The sequence below is a fragment of the Lithobates pipiens genome, unplaced genomic scaffold, assembly GCF_037356315.1.
Source record: "Lithobates pipiens isolate NorthernLeopardFrog02 unplaced genomic scaffold, aLitPip1_a1.2 Scaffold_18, whole genome shotgun sequence".
Classification (NCBI taxonomy): Eukaryota; Metazoa; Chordata; class Amphibia; order Anura; family Ranidae; genus Lithobates; species Lithobates pipiens.
In genome coordinates, this window is record NW_027507758.1 from 612,404,661 (window position 1) to 612,424,160 (window position 19,500).

General features: G+C 40.6%; 1 protein-coding gene across 1 annotated transcript in view; it reads left to right on the plus strand.

Annotated features, from left to right (window-relative positions):
• The window catches only part of LOC143986829 (vomeronasal type-2 receptor 26-like), a 49,816-nt gene extending 39,509 nt beyond the window's left edge, over positions 1-10,307 (plus strand). The window contains exons 4-5 of the mRNA XM_077485237.1: positions 8,506-8,629; positions 9,397-10,307. Of these exons, the coding sequence (XP_077341363.1) occupies positions 8,506-8,629; positions 9,397-10,307 (1,035 nt within the window). The remainder of the gene's footprint in view (positions 1-8,505; positions 8,630-9,396) is intronic.
• The last annotated feature ends 9,193 nt before the right edge of the window (positions 10,308-19,500 follow it).

The following is a 19,500-nucleotide window of genomic DNA, read 5'->3' on the forward strand; positions in this document are numbered from 1 at the left end:
AAAAACCTTGAATATATCCGTTCTGCTAAAAGACTGAACTCGCGTCAAGCCAGGTGGTCATTGTTCTTCTCCAGATTTGACTTTACAATTTCTTATTTACCAGGTCCAAAAAACATTAAGGCCGATGCCTTGTCTCGTAGTTTTTTATCAGAGTCTCCTCCTCCGCTTCCTCCTCAACCCATTATCTCTGAGGATAGGATTTTGGCTTTTACCCAGACTGACATCTCTGAGGCCTTGTTACCAGCACAGGCTGAAGCCCCTCCCTCCACTCCCCCTGGTATGCTCTTTGTGCCCCTGGCTCTTCGTTTGCAGGTATTGCAACAAGTACATGCATCAAAACCCGCAGCACATCCAGGGTTTAGACAAACTTTTGAGATTGTCTCTCGCAACCTCTGGTGGCCATCGCTTAGGCAGGATGTGTTAGCCTTCGTCCAGGCCTGTGAAGTTTGCGCCAGAAGCAAGAGCAGTACCTCTAAGCCCCCCGGTCTCCTTCGTCCTCTACCAATACCTACCTGTCCCTGGACCCATTTATCTATGGACTTTATCACAGACTTGCCTCTGTCCCAGGGATGTTCCACGATCTGGGTGGTGGTAGACAGGTTCAGTAAGATGGCCCACTTTGTTCCGCTTCCGAAGCTTCCATCTGCTAAAGAACTGGCATCTTTATTCATTAAGCACATTTTCAGGCTCCATGGGGCACCAGTTAACATTGTCTCTGACCGTGGCTCTCAGTTCATAGCCCAGTTTTGGAAGGCCCTTTGCTCTCAGCTGGGGATTAAATTATCATATTCTTCAGCATATCATCCTGAGACTAATGGCCAAACAGAAAGGACTAATCAGACTCTAGAGAAGATGGTACGTTGTCTGATGGCCAAAGATGAGGTGGAGTGGGTCAACATCCTTCCATGGGCAGAGTTTGCCTTTAATAATTGTGCCAGCACATCTACAGGGACCTCTCCTTTCTTTTGTGTTTACGGGTTGCATCCTCGTGTGTGCTCCTTTGATCTTCCGCCCTCTGATGTTCCAGATGCCAACACCACTATTGAACATTTCACCAAAATCTGGTCCGATGTAAATCATGCTATTTCCCGCTCTGTGCAGGCTTTTAAGAAAACTGCTGACAAGAAGCGCTTAAAGGCTCCAGAATATAAAGTTGGTGACAAAGTGTGGTTATCATCTCGGAATCTGTCCCTACATGTTCCATCTAAAAAGCTTGGCCCAAAATTCATCGGGCCTTATGAAATCTCGGAGATTGTTAATCCTGTGTCCTACAGATTAAAACTTCCCCCATCCATGCGCATTCCAAATGTCTTTCATGTTTCATTGTTGAAACCTGTTCATTCCAGCCTCCTAGTAAATGAACCAGAACCTGTGGATATGTTGGACAGTCAAGAATATGAAGTGGCATTTATTCTTGATTCCAGACGAGTGCGCAATTCCTTACAATATCTTGTTCATTGGAAAGGGTTCGGTCCAGAGGATCGATCTTGGGTACCAGCTCGTGATCTTCATGCTGACCGACTTAAGAAGAAGTTCCATCTCCGTTATCCAAGTAAGCCTGGGGGTGCAGGAGCAACCCCTCGAGAAAGGGGGGGTACTGTCAGTACTAGAATCCCTTTAGGACCCAGCACAACTCACCTGACACAGCCTGTGTCTGGGAAACAACAGTGATTGGCCTGCTCACGTTTAAATCACCTGTATCAGCATTCAGTCAGCGCTCGTGTTAGAGTTCACTCGTGTTTGATCCAGCTGATATTTGCTCTGTGACTTTCGTGTTTGACCCGGCTTGTTTGACCCTCCGTACTTGCCTCTGATTCTGTACCGTTTGGATTCTGATCTACCTGTGTATGACCCAGCTTGCCTAGACTACGCTTTGCCTGATTCTACTAGTACCCTCATCTGCAGCAGTGAACCACAAGGTCCAGCAATCATCTATCCTCATCTACAGCAGTGAACTACAAGGTCCAGCAATCATCTATCCTCACCTACAGCAGTGAACTACAAGGTCCAGCAATCATCTACCTTCGTCTGCAGCGGTGTACTACAAGTCTCAGCTGACCTGCTCTGCTTAGACCTGCTCATGGTATGTGCTTTGAACTCTTTGTATAATCAGCACACCTGAACTGTTACTTGTTATCTGCACCTAGCCTGACAGTGAGGTCTTACTAATGATTTGAACAGGGGCAAAATGATATCTCTCTCTCTGGAGTCCATACCTCTCTTAATACAAGAAAGGACTTTGCTCGCTTTGCAAACAGCAGCTTGGCATTGCATGTTGTTATTGAGCTTATGGTCTACCAAAACCCCCAGATCCTTCTCCACTATGGATTCCCCCAGTTGTACTCCCCCTAGCATGTACGATGCATGCATATTCTTAGGCCCCAAGTGCATAACTTTACATTTATCAACATTAAACCTCATCTGCCACATAGTCGCCCAATTAGACAGTGTATTGAGGTCGGCTTGTAAATTGGAGACATCCTGTAAAGACGTTATTGCACTGCATATCTTGGTGTCATCTGCAAAGACAGAAATATTACTTTTGATCCCAGACCCAATATCATTTATAAAGATGTTAAAAAGTAAGGGTCCCAACACTGAACCTTGGGGTACACCACTGATAACCTTAGACCATTCAGAGTAAGAGTCATTAACCACTACTCTCTGAATTCTGTCTTCTAGCCAATTTTCTATCCATTTACAAACTGATATTTCCAAACCAGTAGACTTTACCTTACACATGAGCCGTGTGTGGGGAACTGTATCGAATGCTTTTGCAAAATCCAAGTATACCACGTCCACCGCCACCCCTCTGTCCAAGGTTTTACTTACCTCCTCATAAAAAGAAATCAGATTTGTCTGACAACTTCTGTCTTTCATGAATCCATGTTGTCTGTTGCTTAAAGTGTTTTTGTTCAGCAAGAACTCTGTAATCTGCCTTTCCAGCATGTCCATGTGTTCCTCTACATGCTCCAATCTAGTGTGCACAGAGGATAAGATGAGCGAAGCTCATTGCGTAAGTCTTTCTGTAGAGAAAGGAGCATATGCTTGGGGGTTTGCTCTAAGGCACTGGCTGGATGTGCAGCTAGGTGTTCCAGATCCTCATCATCATGAGGAGATCTGTCAGGGGCATCCCAGTGCTATTTTTTGTACAGTGGGGCTTTGTTAGGTGAGGGTACTGGTGATTGTGTAGCCCGCTTACCTCTGTCAGTAGGTGAGACTTGGTAAGGGGCTAAATTGGGCTCCGTGCTGTCCATATCCTCTGTGGTATGAGCAGGGTCCTCTGTCTCAATGTTCATCTGCAGAGACGGACGCTGATCCGGCACCATCTTGTCTGTGCTGCATGGCCGACTGTGTGAAAATGTCTGTGAGTCGGCGTGACTTGTACGGGCAGTGGTGTTTCTTTCTGGACATGCCGTTCAGACACCCTGTGTATCGACTCCCCTCTGATGTAGGGTAGAGGGGAGAAGAGTCGCTGTGACAGGCAGAAGGTTGCTTTGTCCCCCGAGGATGAGCGGAGCTTATGGATCCAGCAGCCATCTTGCTCCTTGGCTAGCCACGCCCCCACGATTGGCTATTTTAATGAAAGCTGTAGAGTTAAACAGATTTAGAAATGTCACTTTAACATTTGAAAGATTCTATGACATTTTGAATTTAAATCTACTTTAATGAGTATTAGGATATTGGATTACAGGAAGATGATGTATGATTTTTTTCTTTCATTTAACAGCTTTATTATTGGGTTAAAAATCAAAGAAGCTCAAAGGGTGACCTACTTTTTAAAGAAAATGGTGAACTTGTCACATTGTTCAGAATTATGAATTGGAGGTCTTTAAACAAAAGTTATGCAAATCAAAGACAAGTTGGCAAAACCTTAACAACAAACAGATCTCAGAAGAATTTCTTCATCATGGTAGAGAATATTATCTGGAAAAGTGGAACTAATAAGGTTAGATATACTCTTTATCTACTTCAATAACGGACACTTTTAACCCTTTCCTGCCCAGGCCTATCATCCTCTTTTTTTACACACTATGATTGCTTATAACAGTAATATTAGCAACCATTTTTTATGAACGAAATAATTCATCCAGTGTGTACTAATGTGATTAGCTGTGATTGGCCACAGAGCTAATCACATGGTACAGATGGGCTGCGAATAGCCTTGCCTGTACCATGATCACACCGTGATCACAGAGATCAACACAATAGTACACAATGAATGGCTATAAATGGAAGCCATTCATTGTGTACAATTGCCATTTGGTGCACTGTGATTGGTCACAGCAATCGCAAGGTACTGGCAGCAGCCCGGTACACTGAGCTGTCATCTGCTGTGTCTGGTGGACTCAGTGGGTGATAGATTGTGCTGCAACTCGGCTCGTGGGAGGTGGGAGAGGCACGGTTCTGGGAGGAAGGTATATGACTAAGGTTGCCTCCTCATCCCTTTAAAACCATATTAATTGCACAGGTTCTATGACTGATTTAGGTGGTAATTAAACTCAATTGGTGCCTTATAAGCACTAAATTAGCTTCTGAACATGTGTAATTCATATGTGTTTGGGTTTAAAGGGATGAGGTGGGAACCCTATATATGCCATCCACCCAGGATAGCACTGCTCTCGCTGAGCCGTCATTTGTCTATAGGCTGGGTGGGAGGTGATTCAATTACATAGAAAAAAGTATATCTGACAGGTAAAATTGCAAGTCACACCCTATTGTGAGCAATCGCACTGTTCAATTCGGTGCCGTGTTTATCTGAAAAAGTAGTTCCTGTGCTACTTTTGGCAATTTCAGGTGCGACTTGCATAGACATCTGTGCATGAAGCCCCACAGATGTCTTCCAAGTCCCAACCAAAGTTGCTCTGACATGTGGCTTTAAAATCATGCAATTTTAGATGAAGTTGCACAATTTCAAAGCCACAGTCAATGTGAATGAGGGCTTATGGTTAATTTTTTTCCCTTAAAATAACAAACTTGTCATAATTATCTGCTCTGTGTAATGGCTTTGCACATAGCAGCCCCGAACCTCCTCCTCTTGGGTCCTCCTCCGGTGCCTCTGGCTCCTCCCCCCACAAGCCATTTGCTTTTGGGGAACTTGTGCATGCTCGCCACCAAGAACTGCTCTGTGTTCATAAAAACATACAGAGCATGCCTCGGACCTGCCCCCCGCACCAATGGCTCCTACTCCTGTATCAGAACCAATGAGGAGGGAGAGAGCCAAGAGAACTTCATCTCTCATGCACATCATTGGATGGAGATTGAGATCAGGCTCAGGTAGGTATTTTGGAGTAGGTGCATGCAGAAGGTTTTTTTACCTTGCTATAGTGGTCATCAACCCTGTCCTCAGGCCAGGTTTGCAAGATAACTGAAATACATCACAGGTGATATCATTTGCTGCTCAGTGATTGCAGCATTCTAGTCTGCATCTCCCCAAAGAGATACTTAAAACCTGGCCTGTTAGTGGGCCCTGAAGACAGGGTTGATGACCACTGCCTTACTGCATAGAATGAAGAAAGGTAAAAAAAACAAAAAAACAATCTTCTGCCTTTACAACCACATGATTCCAGGGTTGGAGAGTGCCGAATTGCATGCAGGAAGGAGATCAAGAAAAGACAGAGACTTGCGAGAAGTATTCAAAGAATAGGGGTGAGAAATGGACCAGAGTGGTGGGGAAGGTCATTTGTAGTTTTGAATGGAACTGCCATTTTCCATGTCACCAAAAATATTGGCAGAAAATTAAGAAATGTCAGTGACATTTCATACTTTATTGTATTTTTTTGTTGTTTTGAAGGCTTTAAATGACTCCTAACGCTTACAGAAGCTCCTTCCAATTATCATGGACCTGTCCTTTAGTCAAATTATGAAGTCCTTCATTAGCCTCATTTTTATCATACACAGTTTAAGGATCAACTGCACCCAAGATGAGGAAAAAATTCTAATTTAAACACTGAATGAAATAAACTTGGAACATTTGCAAACCATAAATGAAACGTACAGTAAGATATATGAGATGAAATCACTAGTAGACATGATCATTCTGAATTTGTTCAACGAATATCAACAATTTAGTGAATTTAGAAATATACGAATTAACAAAAACCCATTTAACACATTTTTCTGAATATTTCGTAAATTCGAATATTCAAAAATGTGTACATTCGTAAATGCATAAATTCATGAATTCGCAAATTTGAAAATTCTTAAATTTGAAAATTCGCAAATTCAGAAATTCCAAAATCCGAAAACCCAACAGTTAGAAAATCTGAAATAATAACTAAAAATAACTTAACTATTACACTATTAAATTATAGGTATTGTAATTTCCTTTAAAATTTGGCTGTTAGTGAACATAACAAATACGAATTTATCTGTAGTTACGAATTATCCGAAATAATGACTGCCGTATCTAAACGAATGGTACGTAACAAATTAATAATAATAAATAACAATGATAAAAATAAAAACTTGTTATTATTATTTATTATTAATTTGTTACGTTCCATTTGTTTAGATGCAACATTCGTTATTTCAGATCATTCGTAACTTCAAATAAATTTGCATTCATTACATTCACTAACAGCCAAATTTCAAAGGATGATGTGTTCATTAATCTAGGTATTTTGTTTCATTCAGTTTGGTTGATTTGTTCAATTCGGATTCAGATTTTGTATGCAGAATTAGTTTCATGTCTTTTTTGAGTTTTCTTGAAATGTACCTTTTTTTTAAACGATTCAAAGCGTTCGTATCGCTCAATTTTGAATCAGTTGAATCGAAAAACTTTAGTTCTTTTTTTTTTCGAATATGGCAAAGTGAACACACACAAAAAAAATCTTTATCAAATGAGTACAATGACTCTTTAAATCACCTTTGGCAAGAACATCATTATTTCAAAATGGTAACTCTAATAACACACACAGTCCTTGATTTCAGAAATGTGTTTACATTTCGAATTCAACTGGAATTCGAAGTAAAATTTGATTTGAATTTCAATAAAAATTTTGGAAATTCAGACTAATTTCATTTCGTTATTCAGAGCATTTGGTAACCTCTGTTTATATTGTAATTCATGTACTTGGATATACAGTATCCTAATATCTGAATAAGGAAAAACGTGTCAGAATATTATATATAATAATATTGTGTCTGAACGTAAAACAAACTACACATGTCTAGACATCAGTGATGCAAGAGGGGCAGCAAACATGAGGTCTCATACTACATGACTATCAGCCCACGTTAATGTACTGTATATGGAGTAAAGGGGTTGATTCACTAAAACTGGAGAGTGCAAATTCTGGTGCAACTCAGCAAAGAAACTAATTAGCTTCCATTTTTTTTTTCGTCAAAGCTTAATTGAAGAAGCTGATTGGCTACCATGCACAGCTGCACCAGATTTTGCACTCTCCAGTTTTAGTAAATCAACCCCAAACACTAATAGGCAAGTCAAATGCAGCATGCTTTCAGGTAGACATGTGCAATTAGTTTTGTTACAAATTCGTTTTCGGATGAAATTCAGCATATTCATTAATTCGGAAGCATCCAAATGAACGAAAGACTCTTTTGACAAATGCATACAAAAACAAATTTTCATAAAGAACGAAAATCCAAAAGAACAAAAATCTGAAAGAACGAAAAGCCAAAATAAAGAAAATCCAAAAAGAACGAAAAACGATTCAACCTGTGACTTTATATGATTACATTCAGATAATTTAGTTTTTCGTATTTTCTATTATGATTAAATTATTAACTTTTATTATAATTTTTATTGTTATTATTATTTATTATTATAAACTATTCAATTATAGGTATTGGAATTTCCTTTCAAATTTAGCTAAATTTACTCTTAGTAATATGAATGCATCCAAAATTAAGAATTTTCCAAAGTAATGAATGCCGCATCTAAACTAATGGAGCGTAACAAATACGAATGCATCCCTAATTACGAATTATCCGAAGTAACGAGTGCCGCATCTAAATGAATGGAATGTAATGAATATGAATGCATGGGAAATGATGAATAATCCTAAGTAACGAATGACGATCATAAAGAATGATCCGATAAATAAATAAAAAAAAGAAAACAAATAAAATGAAAACAAAAATAAACACATTTTTGGGCACATGTCTACTTTCAGGTCCTTCTGGGTATCTATTACTTTAATTCAGTTTACGTCAAGAAATGCAAAAGCTTACATACAGAATCCTTTGGAGAAATAGGAATGAGAGTAATTTGGAAAAGGTTTACTGGTGTAAACCCAATAAATACTTTCACGTTAGGACAAACTAAAAAGCATCTGGTAAGAATTTAGCACAAGAAAAGCACACAAAAATAAAAGGTCATGTTTTTATATAAAGACAACATTCCATGATGTCACATTGCCTCCTTTTGATACAAAATATGTAGGGTCGTATTATTTCTATATTGTAGTTCTACACTAGCAGAAGCATAGAGATAAGTAGGCACAGCATGTGAATCTCTATAGACTATTTCCTAATCTGCAGATCCCAAAGTCTCAGTGTTCGGAGAACTGTTTACCAGGAACCAGGAAAGTCCCAAGGTCTGGAATCCATGCCTGCTGCTATGACTGTGTCCGTTGCTCAGAGGGAGAGATATCCAATGTCAGCGGTATATGGATTTTTATACAATTACTGATGTTGTTTCTTCCATATATGTCCATATTGAATAATAGTTTTATAGATATTTAATGGGAGATGCCATTCTGAATTAATTTGGTTGTGTCTCTTCTTCCGCTCTGGATGCTCTCTATGTACTTTGAGGACTACTCCGACCTTGGCATAATAAAGCTTTCTCTAAATCTGATCGGTAGAATTATTGGTAGTTTTTCCTTAGTTCCTTAGAAGGTCCCAGTCCCAGAGTTCATTCAACAACTTATAAAGCCCCCCCCCCCCCCCATGCCACCTTCCAACCTCGTGCACATGTTTATATGTTTTCAAACACAGGTTGTTGGTTAACACAAACCATTTGATGGTTAGAATTGTTGAATAATTGGGTAATTTGTAAAAACTATTTTGCCCATCTGTTAGTTTAGGTTTTATGATGTAACACTTTGTATAATAATTTATGATGTACTCCTATTATCAGGACAATTCAGCATTCACCAGCAGATAATAAAGACATGGTCATCTAGTCTACATCAAGACAAATATATTTCCCTAGACACTTGTTCTTACAAGCCGTAATGAAACTTTCAATTTGTATGAACACGTCAGGACTGAAGATCAAAATAAATCCATACCAGATGATAATCATTCAAATGATGATGACCATACCAAATGATAAACAATCAAATGATAAGCAAAATAAAAAAAAAAAACAACTATACATCACTGAATGATCCATATCACTGAATGATTTATTTTTTTATCTTCCAGACAGTGAAAACTGCCAGCAATGCAGTTATAATGAATGGCCCAATGAGAAGAAGGATCAGTGTGTCCAAAAACGGCTGGATTTTCTGTCTTACTCAAATGACCATTTAGGACTGGTCTTTGCCTTGTTCTCCTCCATTCTCTGTGCCATAACTGGACTGATATTACTAGTTTTTATTTTACACCAAGACACGGCCATTGTAAAAGCCAACAACAGGAACCTGAGCTTCACTCTTTTGGTCTCCATCATGTTAAGCTTCCTTTGTGTGTTTTTTTTTCTTGGACGGCCTGCTGACATATCCTGCTTGTTACGTCAAATCTCATTTGGGATCCTTTTCACAATTGCCATCTCTTGTGTCCTTGCCAAAACCATTATAGTTTGTGTAGCATTTAAGACCATCAAACCTGGCAATTTGTGGCAACACTTGTTTAGGACCAAATTTTCTAATGTCATTGCCATCATATGTTCATTCATTCAAATCATTATTTGTGTCATCTGGTTGTCTGTTTCTCCTCCCTTCCAGGATCTTGACACCTCTTCTTATCAGGACAAGATAATTGTTCAGTGTAATGAAGGGTCAGTTATTGGGTTTTATTCTGTTCTTGGTTACATGGGGTTTCTGGCAGCTGTGAGTTTTGTTCTGGCTTTCATGGTGAGGACATTACCGGACAGTTTTAATGAGGCCAAGTACATCACTTTCAGCATGCTGGTGTTCTGCAGTGTGTGGACTGCCATGATCCCAGCCTATCTGAGCACCAGAGGGAAGTACTTGGTGGCTGTGGAGATATTTGCCATACTGAGCTCCAGTTCTGGAGTTTTAGGTTGTATATTTTTCCCTAAATGTTACATTATCTTATGGAGACCAGAACTGAACACTAAAACAAGTATAATGGAGAGAAGAATTTTTAAATAAATTGTACTCCTAACTAAAACATAGAATATAGTATATGTATATGAGTTTTCTTCAGCTATTGCATCTATTGCAATTTTGTAAATGCATTCTGGTCAGTCATGTGACTCAGCATGTTTACTTTTAGACTTTACGTTTGCTTTAACTTCAAAACATTAAAAAACAACCCCCCCCCCAAAAAAAAAAAAACCCTTACCTGTGTGAAGCATGGCTAAAAAACAAATCATTGGATTAATATGGAAGGGTTACCCCTGTCTCTTGCAATGAAGTTCAATAATACCCATATATCCATGCTTAACCTCTTCCTGCTTGGCCACTGCATATAAGCGGTACGACAGGAGAAACATCAATCTGGAGGGACATGCCTCGGTACAATCATGTGACTGCTTTGTCTGTGTAACGAGCAGCGGGGCTCTGCCCTGGTACCATGTAATCATTGTAACCAATCACAGCCATCACATGTCCAGTAATAAATATGACTGTCATTCAAGCAGCCATTTGGAACTACTGTGATATCTATGATTGGTCACAGGGATCACACAGTACAGTGTAAGACGTTCCCCACTGCCAGGCACACAACAAGCTTCATCTTTCATCCGAACACAGTGTACATTCCTTGAGTTTTTGTTTTTTTATTAGGGAAAATAACTTGGATGGGGATAGGAATTATGGGATGCACAACTTGATAGAGACTAAACTGGGGACAACTTTCTCCCTATATACACAGCTCAATTGATTCTTATCCTTAATTCTGTAAAACTCCAATTGATTTCTTGTCCTTGGTCTATACAGCTCTGATTGATCCCTCTTTTGCAACTAATAGTCTCTATGGTAGGAACTCTCAATCCCTTAAAAAGTAGCACAGGCTACAAATCTAACCCAATTATAATTTATGAGGATTTGAATAAGGTCCTGGATCTGACATTGGACTCCACTAACCCCACCTGTAGATCCTCTTCGTCTTTCCCTTCCCTTATCACCCAGGAAGACCTTTTTGATGTCTGGAGGTATATCCATGGCAGCAAGAGAGATTCCACCTTCTATTCCTCTCCATATAATGTTATTCCAGACTTCCTGGTAGACTAATACATCGTACAACGCATATCCCGGCCAATATCCAGTTGACTACATGGTCAGACCATGCTCCAATAATGCTGGAACTATCTACATCCACTAACACACTCTCTCAATCCTGATGGAGACTTAATGAAACATTATTGATGCAACACCTTTATCAGACACAGATGGACTCTGCTATCTAAATCTTTCCTTGCTACTAACCAAGGTTCAGTCTCTGACCCTACTCTTATCTGGAACACCCACATTAGAGGTCACCTCATTAAGATCTCAGCCCATGAGAGACATCAGTGCAACAGATCTATTGTCCAACTTATCTCTCAAATACACCTTCCTGATTCCCAAAATAAACAAATGTATCCTGTCATCGCAGCTTAATTATAAGAGCTCCACTCCCAACTTAGCAACCTATTTAGACATTCCTATGATTTTTAAGACAGGAGACTTTGTCTCCTATATTGTTCATTGAATAACAGAACTGGAGCTTTCCTAGCAAAGCAGAATCGAAAAACTCAGAGATAGCTTAATAATGTTGAGGATTCTACTCATAGTTACATAGTAGGTGAGGTTAATAAAAAACACAAGTCCAACCTATGTGTGTGATTATATGTCAGTATTACATTGTATATCCCTGTATGCTGCGGTCATTCAGGTGCTTATCTAATAGTTTCTTGAAACTATCAATGCCCCTTGCTGAGACCACCATCTGTGGAAGGGAATTCCACATCCTTGCCACTCTTACAGTAAAGAACCCTCTACGTAGTTTAAGGTTAAACCTCTTTTCTTCTAATTTTAATGAGTGGCCACGAGTCTTGTTAAACTCCCTTTTGCAAAAAAGTTTTATCCCTATTGTGGGGTCACCAGTACAGTATTTGTATATCGAAATCATATCCCCTCTCAAGCGTCTCTTCTCCAGAGAGAATAAGTTCAGTGCTCGTAACCTTTCCTCATAACTAATATCCTCCAAACCCTTTATTATAGCTGTTGCCCTTCTTTGTACTTGCTCCATTTCCAGTACATCCTCCCTGAGGACTGGAGCCCAGAATTGGACAGCATACTCTAGATGAGGCCGGACCAAGAATTATCGCTTTATCCCTGGAGTTGATCGCCTTTTTAATGCATGCCAATATTCTGTTTGCTTTGATAGCAGCAGCTTGGCATTGAATGCCATTGCTGAGCCTATCATCTTCTAGGATCCCCAGGTCCTTTTCCATCCCCCCAGTGTATAGATTGCATTCATATTTTTGCCACCCAAATGCATTATTTAAAATTTTTCTACATTAAACCTCATTTGCCATGTCGTTGCCCACCCCATTAATTTGTTAGGCAAGGATGTGGAATTCCCTTCCACAGATGGTGGTCTCAGCGAGGAGCATCAAAAGTATCAAAAAACTGTTAAACAAGCACCTGAACAACCAAAACATACAGGCATATACAATGTAATACTTACATATACTCACACATAGGGGTTGGACTTGATGGACTTTTTCAGCCTCACCTACTATGTAACTATGTTCTTAACTCCCCACCTCACTGACTCCCTAAACTATATTATGTACAGCGGTACCTGCCCCTGCAGAATTCCAAGAATCCATTATAGTGACTATCCCGAAACTTGGCAAACCATCTGACAACACAGCTAATGTCTTCTCCATTTCACTCCATAATTCGGACACAAAATTATGCACCAAATTATTAGCCAATCGTATTGCACAGCTAACACCGTCTCCTATTCATTCGGACCAAGTGGGATTTGTCCCGAGTTGCCAAAGCTCCAATGGCACCCACTGCTGCATTAATCTTATTCAGTGGGTGGAACATCACCGCATACCTTCTCTACTGATTTCATTGGATGCTGAAAAAGCTTTTGATCGCATACACTGGACCATTAAGGTCAAAGAGCTTTTTACCCCTTTATACTCTTCTCCTACAGCCAAAATTTGGACCCCATGTTTCCTCTCACCCCCGTTCTCTATAACCTACGAAATGAGGCAGGGATGTCCCTTATCCTCCATCATTATTTCCCTCATTATGGAACCTCAAGCCAAGCATATCTGCTTTGATCCTTCAATTTCAGGAATAAATGTTGGCGATGTACAGCATAAGATAGGTCTTTATGCTGATGATGTGATTTTTTTTTAACTGACCGTTTTAGTACACTTTCCTTATATAAGCTCAACCACTCTAAATGCCGTATGCTCCCTGTTGGCTTAGATTCTTCTATAAAAACACCAAATCACCAATGCCGCACCTTTCTTGTGGACTCCTTCATCCTCCTTACAATATTTAGGAATCCAATTAACCTCCCCTAGAAGTAACCTGTTCCATAAAAATTACTCCAATCTCATAGCCAAGATTACTCAAAATAGTTCTTCTCTACAATCCTTGTCTCCATTGTGGGCAGAACCTATTGCTTTAGAAAATATGTTTTTGTTGCCTCATGTACTGTATGGGTTTCAGGCCCTCCCTGTCCCCTTCCTCTCAGCTCACTTAAAAAAGTTATTAACTAATTTGAACTCATCTGGCATGGTAAATGCCCCCGGGTAAAGTATATGACTCTTCTTCACCCCACCAAGCTTGCAGGCCTTGGAGCGCCTAACATCGCACTATAGTACAAAGCCTCCATCTTGTCACAACTTCGCTCCTGGTGGGACCCTAACTCTACAATTTCCTGGAACCAAATTGAAGCGACTACCTTAAAGTACATATCCAAAAGCTGTCCTTGAAGTAGTTATTCTTTATCCCTTAACGCGAGGACAGTTTCTGGACATCATCAAGGCTGCCCTCAGAATCTGGACCTCTTTAATGGATCACTCCCAAAAACTCTCCTACGGTCTTACATGTAGCGGTACCCTCGTAAGGACTGCTGATTTGGTTACTAGCATCCGCCAATCACCCTGCTGCCAACCTCCCATTCACCATTTTAAAGACAATGAACAGTAATTTTTCTCTGTTTTGTTGCTTTTATTGTAGGGTACAACTTGGATAGGAGAAAAGGGAAATATGAGATGCCCATGATACAACACATTCTTGAAATTAGTTGTGGCCTTGGCCTTGTATCTTTGTATTTCTGTGCAATATCTTCTTTACTGACTGTTACTTATTTTCTTTGTATAAATCCTTCACTGCATAGTTACTGAGTTTCCTTTCAAAAACAACAAAAGGAACCACTCTGAATAATTCCCATTTTTTAAACCGGAATGATATTTTCTTTATGAATCGAAGAGCCAGAACTGCACACAGCTGCTCCCTCCAGCCTCCATAAATCCGACAGTCACCCAGTCTTTGGAAGGTATTACCAATGTGCTAACCAGGCCAGAGATGACACGTTATCTCCCCCAGATGACCTTACACATGGCAATAAGCGGACTACTGATTCCAGCTAGTCCATCACTAACAATGCTGCATTCCCAGGCCACAGCATTCTGCTCTGCATTCTACTCTGCTCTGACAAGTTTCTCTTCTTATGTTACACTGATATTCTCCTCCAGAACAATTCTGTGACCGTGGTCACAGAATACTGCTCTACTCTCTTCCGCTTGCCTGCTACTTCCTCTGTTTGATCTTCTTTACATCCAAGTTCTGTGTTCCCCGGTCACAGCAGCCGGATGCCTCTTTAGAGTTGAAGATCTGTATCTTTAGCTCCTTCCCAGTGGTTCCTCCATCCCTCCTCTGCGTTCATCACATCCCCCACGTGGAGACATGTGGAACAGCACCTCAAAAATCCATTCTGTCTTTCTGTTCCACAGAACTCCTCCCTGGAAGCATGTGACCCCAACTTATAAGGGAGGCCTGCCCCCTGCCAATACCAAAAGTTAATTGGTCAGAGCTCCTCACATGAGCTGCCTGCCACTCAGGTCTCAGGTCCCACCTCTCTTCCAGAACAATCCATCTGAAAGCAGAGAAGTAATCTCTGAGCCAAAGTACAGGTGGCCACACCCCCACTACACTGAACACTCCCAAATCATAACAACCAGGCCTAGCCTTAAGCACAGGCATGGCTAAATGTACCTGCAGCTATAGAAATACTACTCTAGCACCTTTAGGTAGAGGGTGCTACATAATTATATCCAGTTGAAATCTATGGAACTTCTCATTCCAGAGATATTGATCTCCTCCTGGGAAACTACAGGCATTCTTACAGTAGGAGAATTATACTCCTCCAATCATCTTCGCTCCTTTCAGGATCTATGCTCTTCCTTCCCAATACAACGTTCCACGTTCTTCAAATACCTGTAAATCTGACATGCCCTGCAAAGTATACAGATCATCAACTCTTTATCTTTGGACTCAATCTTGGAAATCTTCAACTCTCCTCCGTCTACCCATAAAGGGTTTTCTCCCATATAACCTGTTGTTCACATCAAATGCTATGGATAAACCAACAATAATGCTGTTTTGGGAAAAATCATCATCCACCCTCAAGCAATGGCAACACGCCCAATCCTTACTAGACATGTGCACACTGAAATATTTTGTTTCAGAATTTAGTTTTCGTATTAAAAATAAATTTATTTAGTTACTCCCGAAATTCTTTTTTATTTATTTTGTTTTGTTAAAAAATGCATTCCTCCAAAATATCAAAATAATTAAGGTTGAATCTGTCATTGAAGGCTTATGGTGTCTGTCGAATGTTCTAAGAAGATTTGATGGATCAGCTAAACTGTACGACGCAATCGTACATTTCCGGTAAATGTTCCGCCTACAAACTATAGTAGAATTCTACTGTTGTATGACACTAGTAATAATTATATTTATTAATTATTATTACTAGTCAACCAACATTAGAATTCTTCTGTATCCTATAGGCAGAGAATTTGACCATAAATGTCCGCTCGCGGTGACTGTTTTGTCGAATCGTCATGTCAAATCTTTTCTCTCTATGTCGAATAATCTTGGACTAATAGACCTAAGGTTAGACACATTCGACCATTTTTGCTATTGTCTCTATAATATCAAATCTTTTCTCTCTATGTAGAATAATCTTGAAATAATAGAGCTAAGGTTAGGCACATTCGACCACAGGTTCGATGGACACAGATTGCTATTGTCAGCATCATGTGGAATCTCCTATCTATATCAAACTGTTGCAATGAAAATGAAAATAAAGCATTTGTTTATGTCCGATCTTTCGGTTTTCGGATTCTACGCGTTCGTTATCATTTTTTAATTCGGATAAAAATGAATGTCTAATCCTTACCCCTGAAATTTTCCCGCTGTATTACACACTGGGAATCCTTGCAGAAACGTGTACACCAGTCAAGCTTGCTACAATATTTCCCAATCAATCTCCTCTTTGCTGGAGACAATGTAGATCCTCAGGATCCCTACCTCACATTGTGTGGCATTGCCCTGTTATCTTGAGTTTCTGGTCTCAAATCTTTCTGTAAATTTCCAAAGTTACTGGTATTAACACTGTACATGACTAAACTAGCTTTACTTGGTATAGGTGTGGAATCCTGGTCTTCTGAGTTTCAAGCTATACTCACTCATATCTTTATTGCCACCCATCTAGTTATTACCTGCAAATGGAAAATGCCTACCTCACCTGATATTTCTACTGGCATTTTAAATGATCACACTCAATATGAGTATTTCCTTGATAAAGCCTATATGCTACAAGATCATTTTTTCGCCAGTGGAACCCCTGACTTCAACACTCAACTGTTTACTACAACTATGCACAGAAATTAACTCTCCCCCCTAAATTTCTTATCGACCCATAGGATTCCACACATTTCCCAATGCAATACAACACAGAGTGTGTGTGGTTCAACTCCTACTGTGGGCGTCAATATTCCGGAATGTGTAGACACTGTATATTCAATATGCTTAATGTCTTAATTCATATTTCTTGTACCAGCTCCCCCCCTCCATCTTATCCTTTCCTCCCATCTTTATCTTCTTTTACCCCTTCTATTGACAACCGTTGCCTTATTGTATCTCGTTGGATTGTTGTTTGATTTGATGTGTCAACAAAACTTTTCAATAAAGACATATTGAAACTAAAACCTGGAAGTTGTTCGGTTTAAGTGCAGAGTATTTCACTCTTCAGTTTTAATAAGCGCACCCACCCCCCACAGTTCACAGTGTCATATTGTCCCTGATCACAGCCACACCAGTTACAGTGTCCATGATCACTGCCACACCAGTTACAGTGTCCATGATCACTGCCACACAAGCTTCTCTGAAAACCACCACGGCAGTAATTTTGTCTCTAATCACCGCCACACCAATCATATTGTCCCTAAACAGCACCACGCCAGTTACAATTTTCCTGATCACCGTCACACCAGTCATATTGTCCGTAATAACCGCCACACCGGTTACAGTGTCACTGATTCCCACCACACCAGTCATATGGTCCCTAAACACCACTACACCAGTTACAGTGTCCCTAGTCACCGCAAACCCCAGTTTCACTGTCCCCAAACCTGTGTAAGCCAGCAATAGTGTTCCTGATTTTTGCCACACCAGTCCCTGTGTCACCTGACTAATGTTAGTCAGCAGCAGTGTTCCTGATTGCTACCATACTAGACCCCAGTGTCACCAGACCAGCGCAGCCAGCAACAATGTTCCTGATCACCACTACACCAATGCAGCGTTGTCTCTGCCTGCTGCCTGTACTGACCCTGGCCTGTTTATTGACCACATTTCTGCCCGTTGCCTAAACCAATACTTTGTTTGCTTACTGCCTGCAGCATGAACTGACTACTTGCTTGGCTTACAGGAAACGGGGACTGGTATGGGTGATGCTACACTCTGCATCTTCCTAAATCATGTGGCAAAAAATGAACTCTTCAAAAGACTTTGCTGGTGCTCAAGGGCCTTCAAAAATCTCAGAGGTAGTAAGGAAACTAGATGTTTAGTTTATGCCCCTAGAAAGCCTGAAAGTGCTCCTTGGATCATTTTAGATTCATACACGGGAGGAGTAGCAGAATGTGTTTCAGGGTGTAATTTTAATGCCCTGTACACAGGATTGGATTTTCCAACAACAAAACCGTGGATTTTTTTCCTAAGGATGTTGGCTCAAACTTGCCTTGCATACACACGGTCACACAAATGTGCCCAAAATTCTGATTGTGAGAACGCAGTGATGTACAAGACATACGACGAGCCAAGAAAAAGGAACTTCAATAGCCAGAGCGGCTCCTTCTGCTTCATTCCGAGCATGCGTGAACTTTTATGCGACGGACTTGTGTACACACGATCATAAATTTTGACAACAAGTTTTGTTGGAGGAAAATTTGGGAACCTGCTCTCAAACATTTGTGGGTGGAGATTCCAAAAGAAAATGTTCGATGGAGCATACACACGGTCAGACTTTTCCGACAACAAGCACACATCCAAGATTTGAAAATCTGATCATGTGTACGAGGCAAAATATGCCTATGCTGTGTGTTTGAAAAATTGTATTAGGCCTCATTCCCATGAGGCGGAACCGCTTCTACGGAATCCGCCTCTGTCTGCCAGCTCAGCGGGAGATCTCTCCGTTGATCTCCGCTGAGCCGGTGGATGGCAGGTCCCTCTCTGCTCACTGAGCGGGGAAGGGCTTGTCGAGCGCTGCTGGTTTCTATGGAGAGATCGGATGAAAATGGACAGCATGTCAGTTTTCATCAGATCTGACCCGATCCGCCATCGACGGATCCGGACGTAGGGCCATCCATCTGCTTTTGGTGGCTCGGACCAGGTCGGATGTCAGCGGACATGTCACCGCTGACATCCGTAGCTCCATAGAACAGCATGGAGCTCCCGTTCACATCCGCCGTCAAAACTGACAGGCGGAGCTGAACGGTCCGACAATGTGAAAGGGGCCTTAATTGACAAGTTTGTGTTTGTTTCAAAAGACTCATTATGCCTTTCAGAAAAATTTCATGGAGCAGTTGCTTTCCAAAATGGGGTAATTATGTGGGTGTTTCTAATCTCCTGGTGCACAAGGGCCTCCAAAAATGTGATAGGTAGTCAAGAAATTAAATTTATGCTCTTTGGATTTTGGGCCCTTCTATACATCAAGGCAGTGAAAAAGTCTCACATGCGGTATCCCCATACCCAGGAGACATAGCAGAATGTGTGTTGGATGTAATTTTAAGTATGCCTATGTTGTGTGGGAGAAATAACT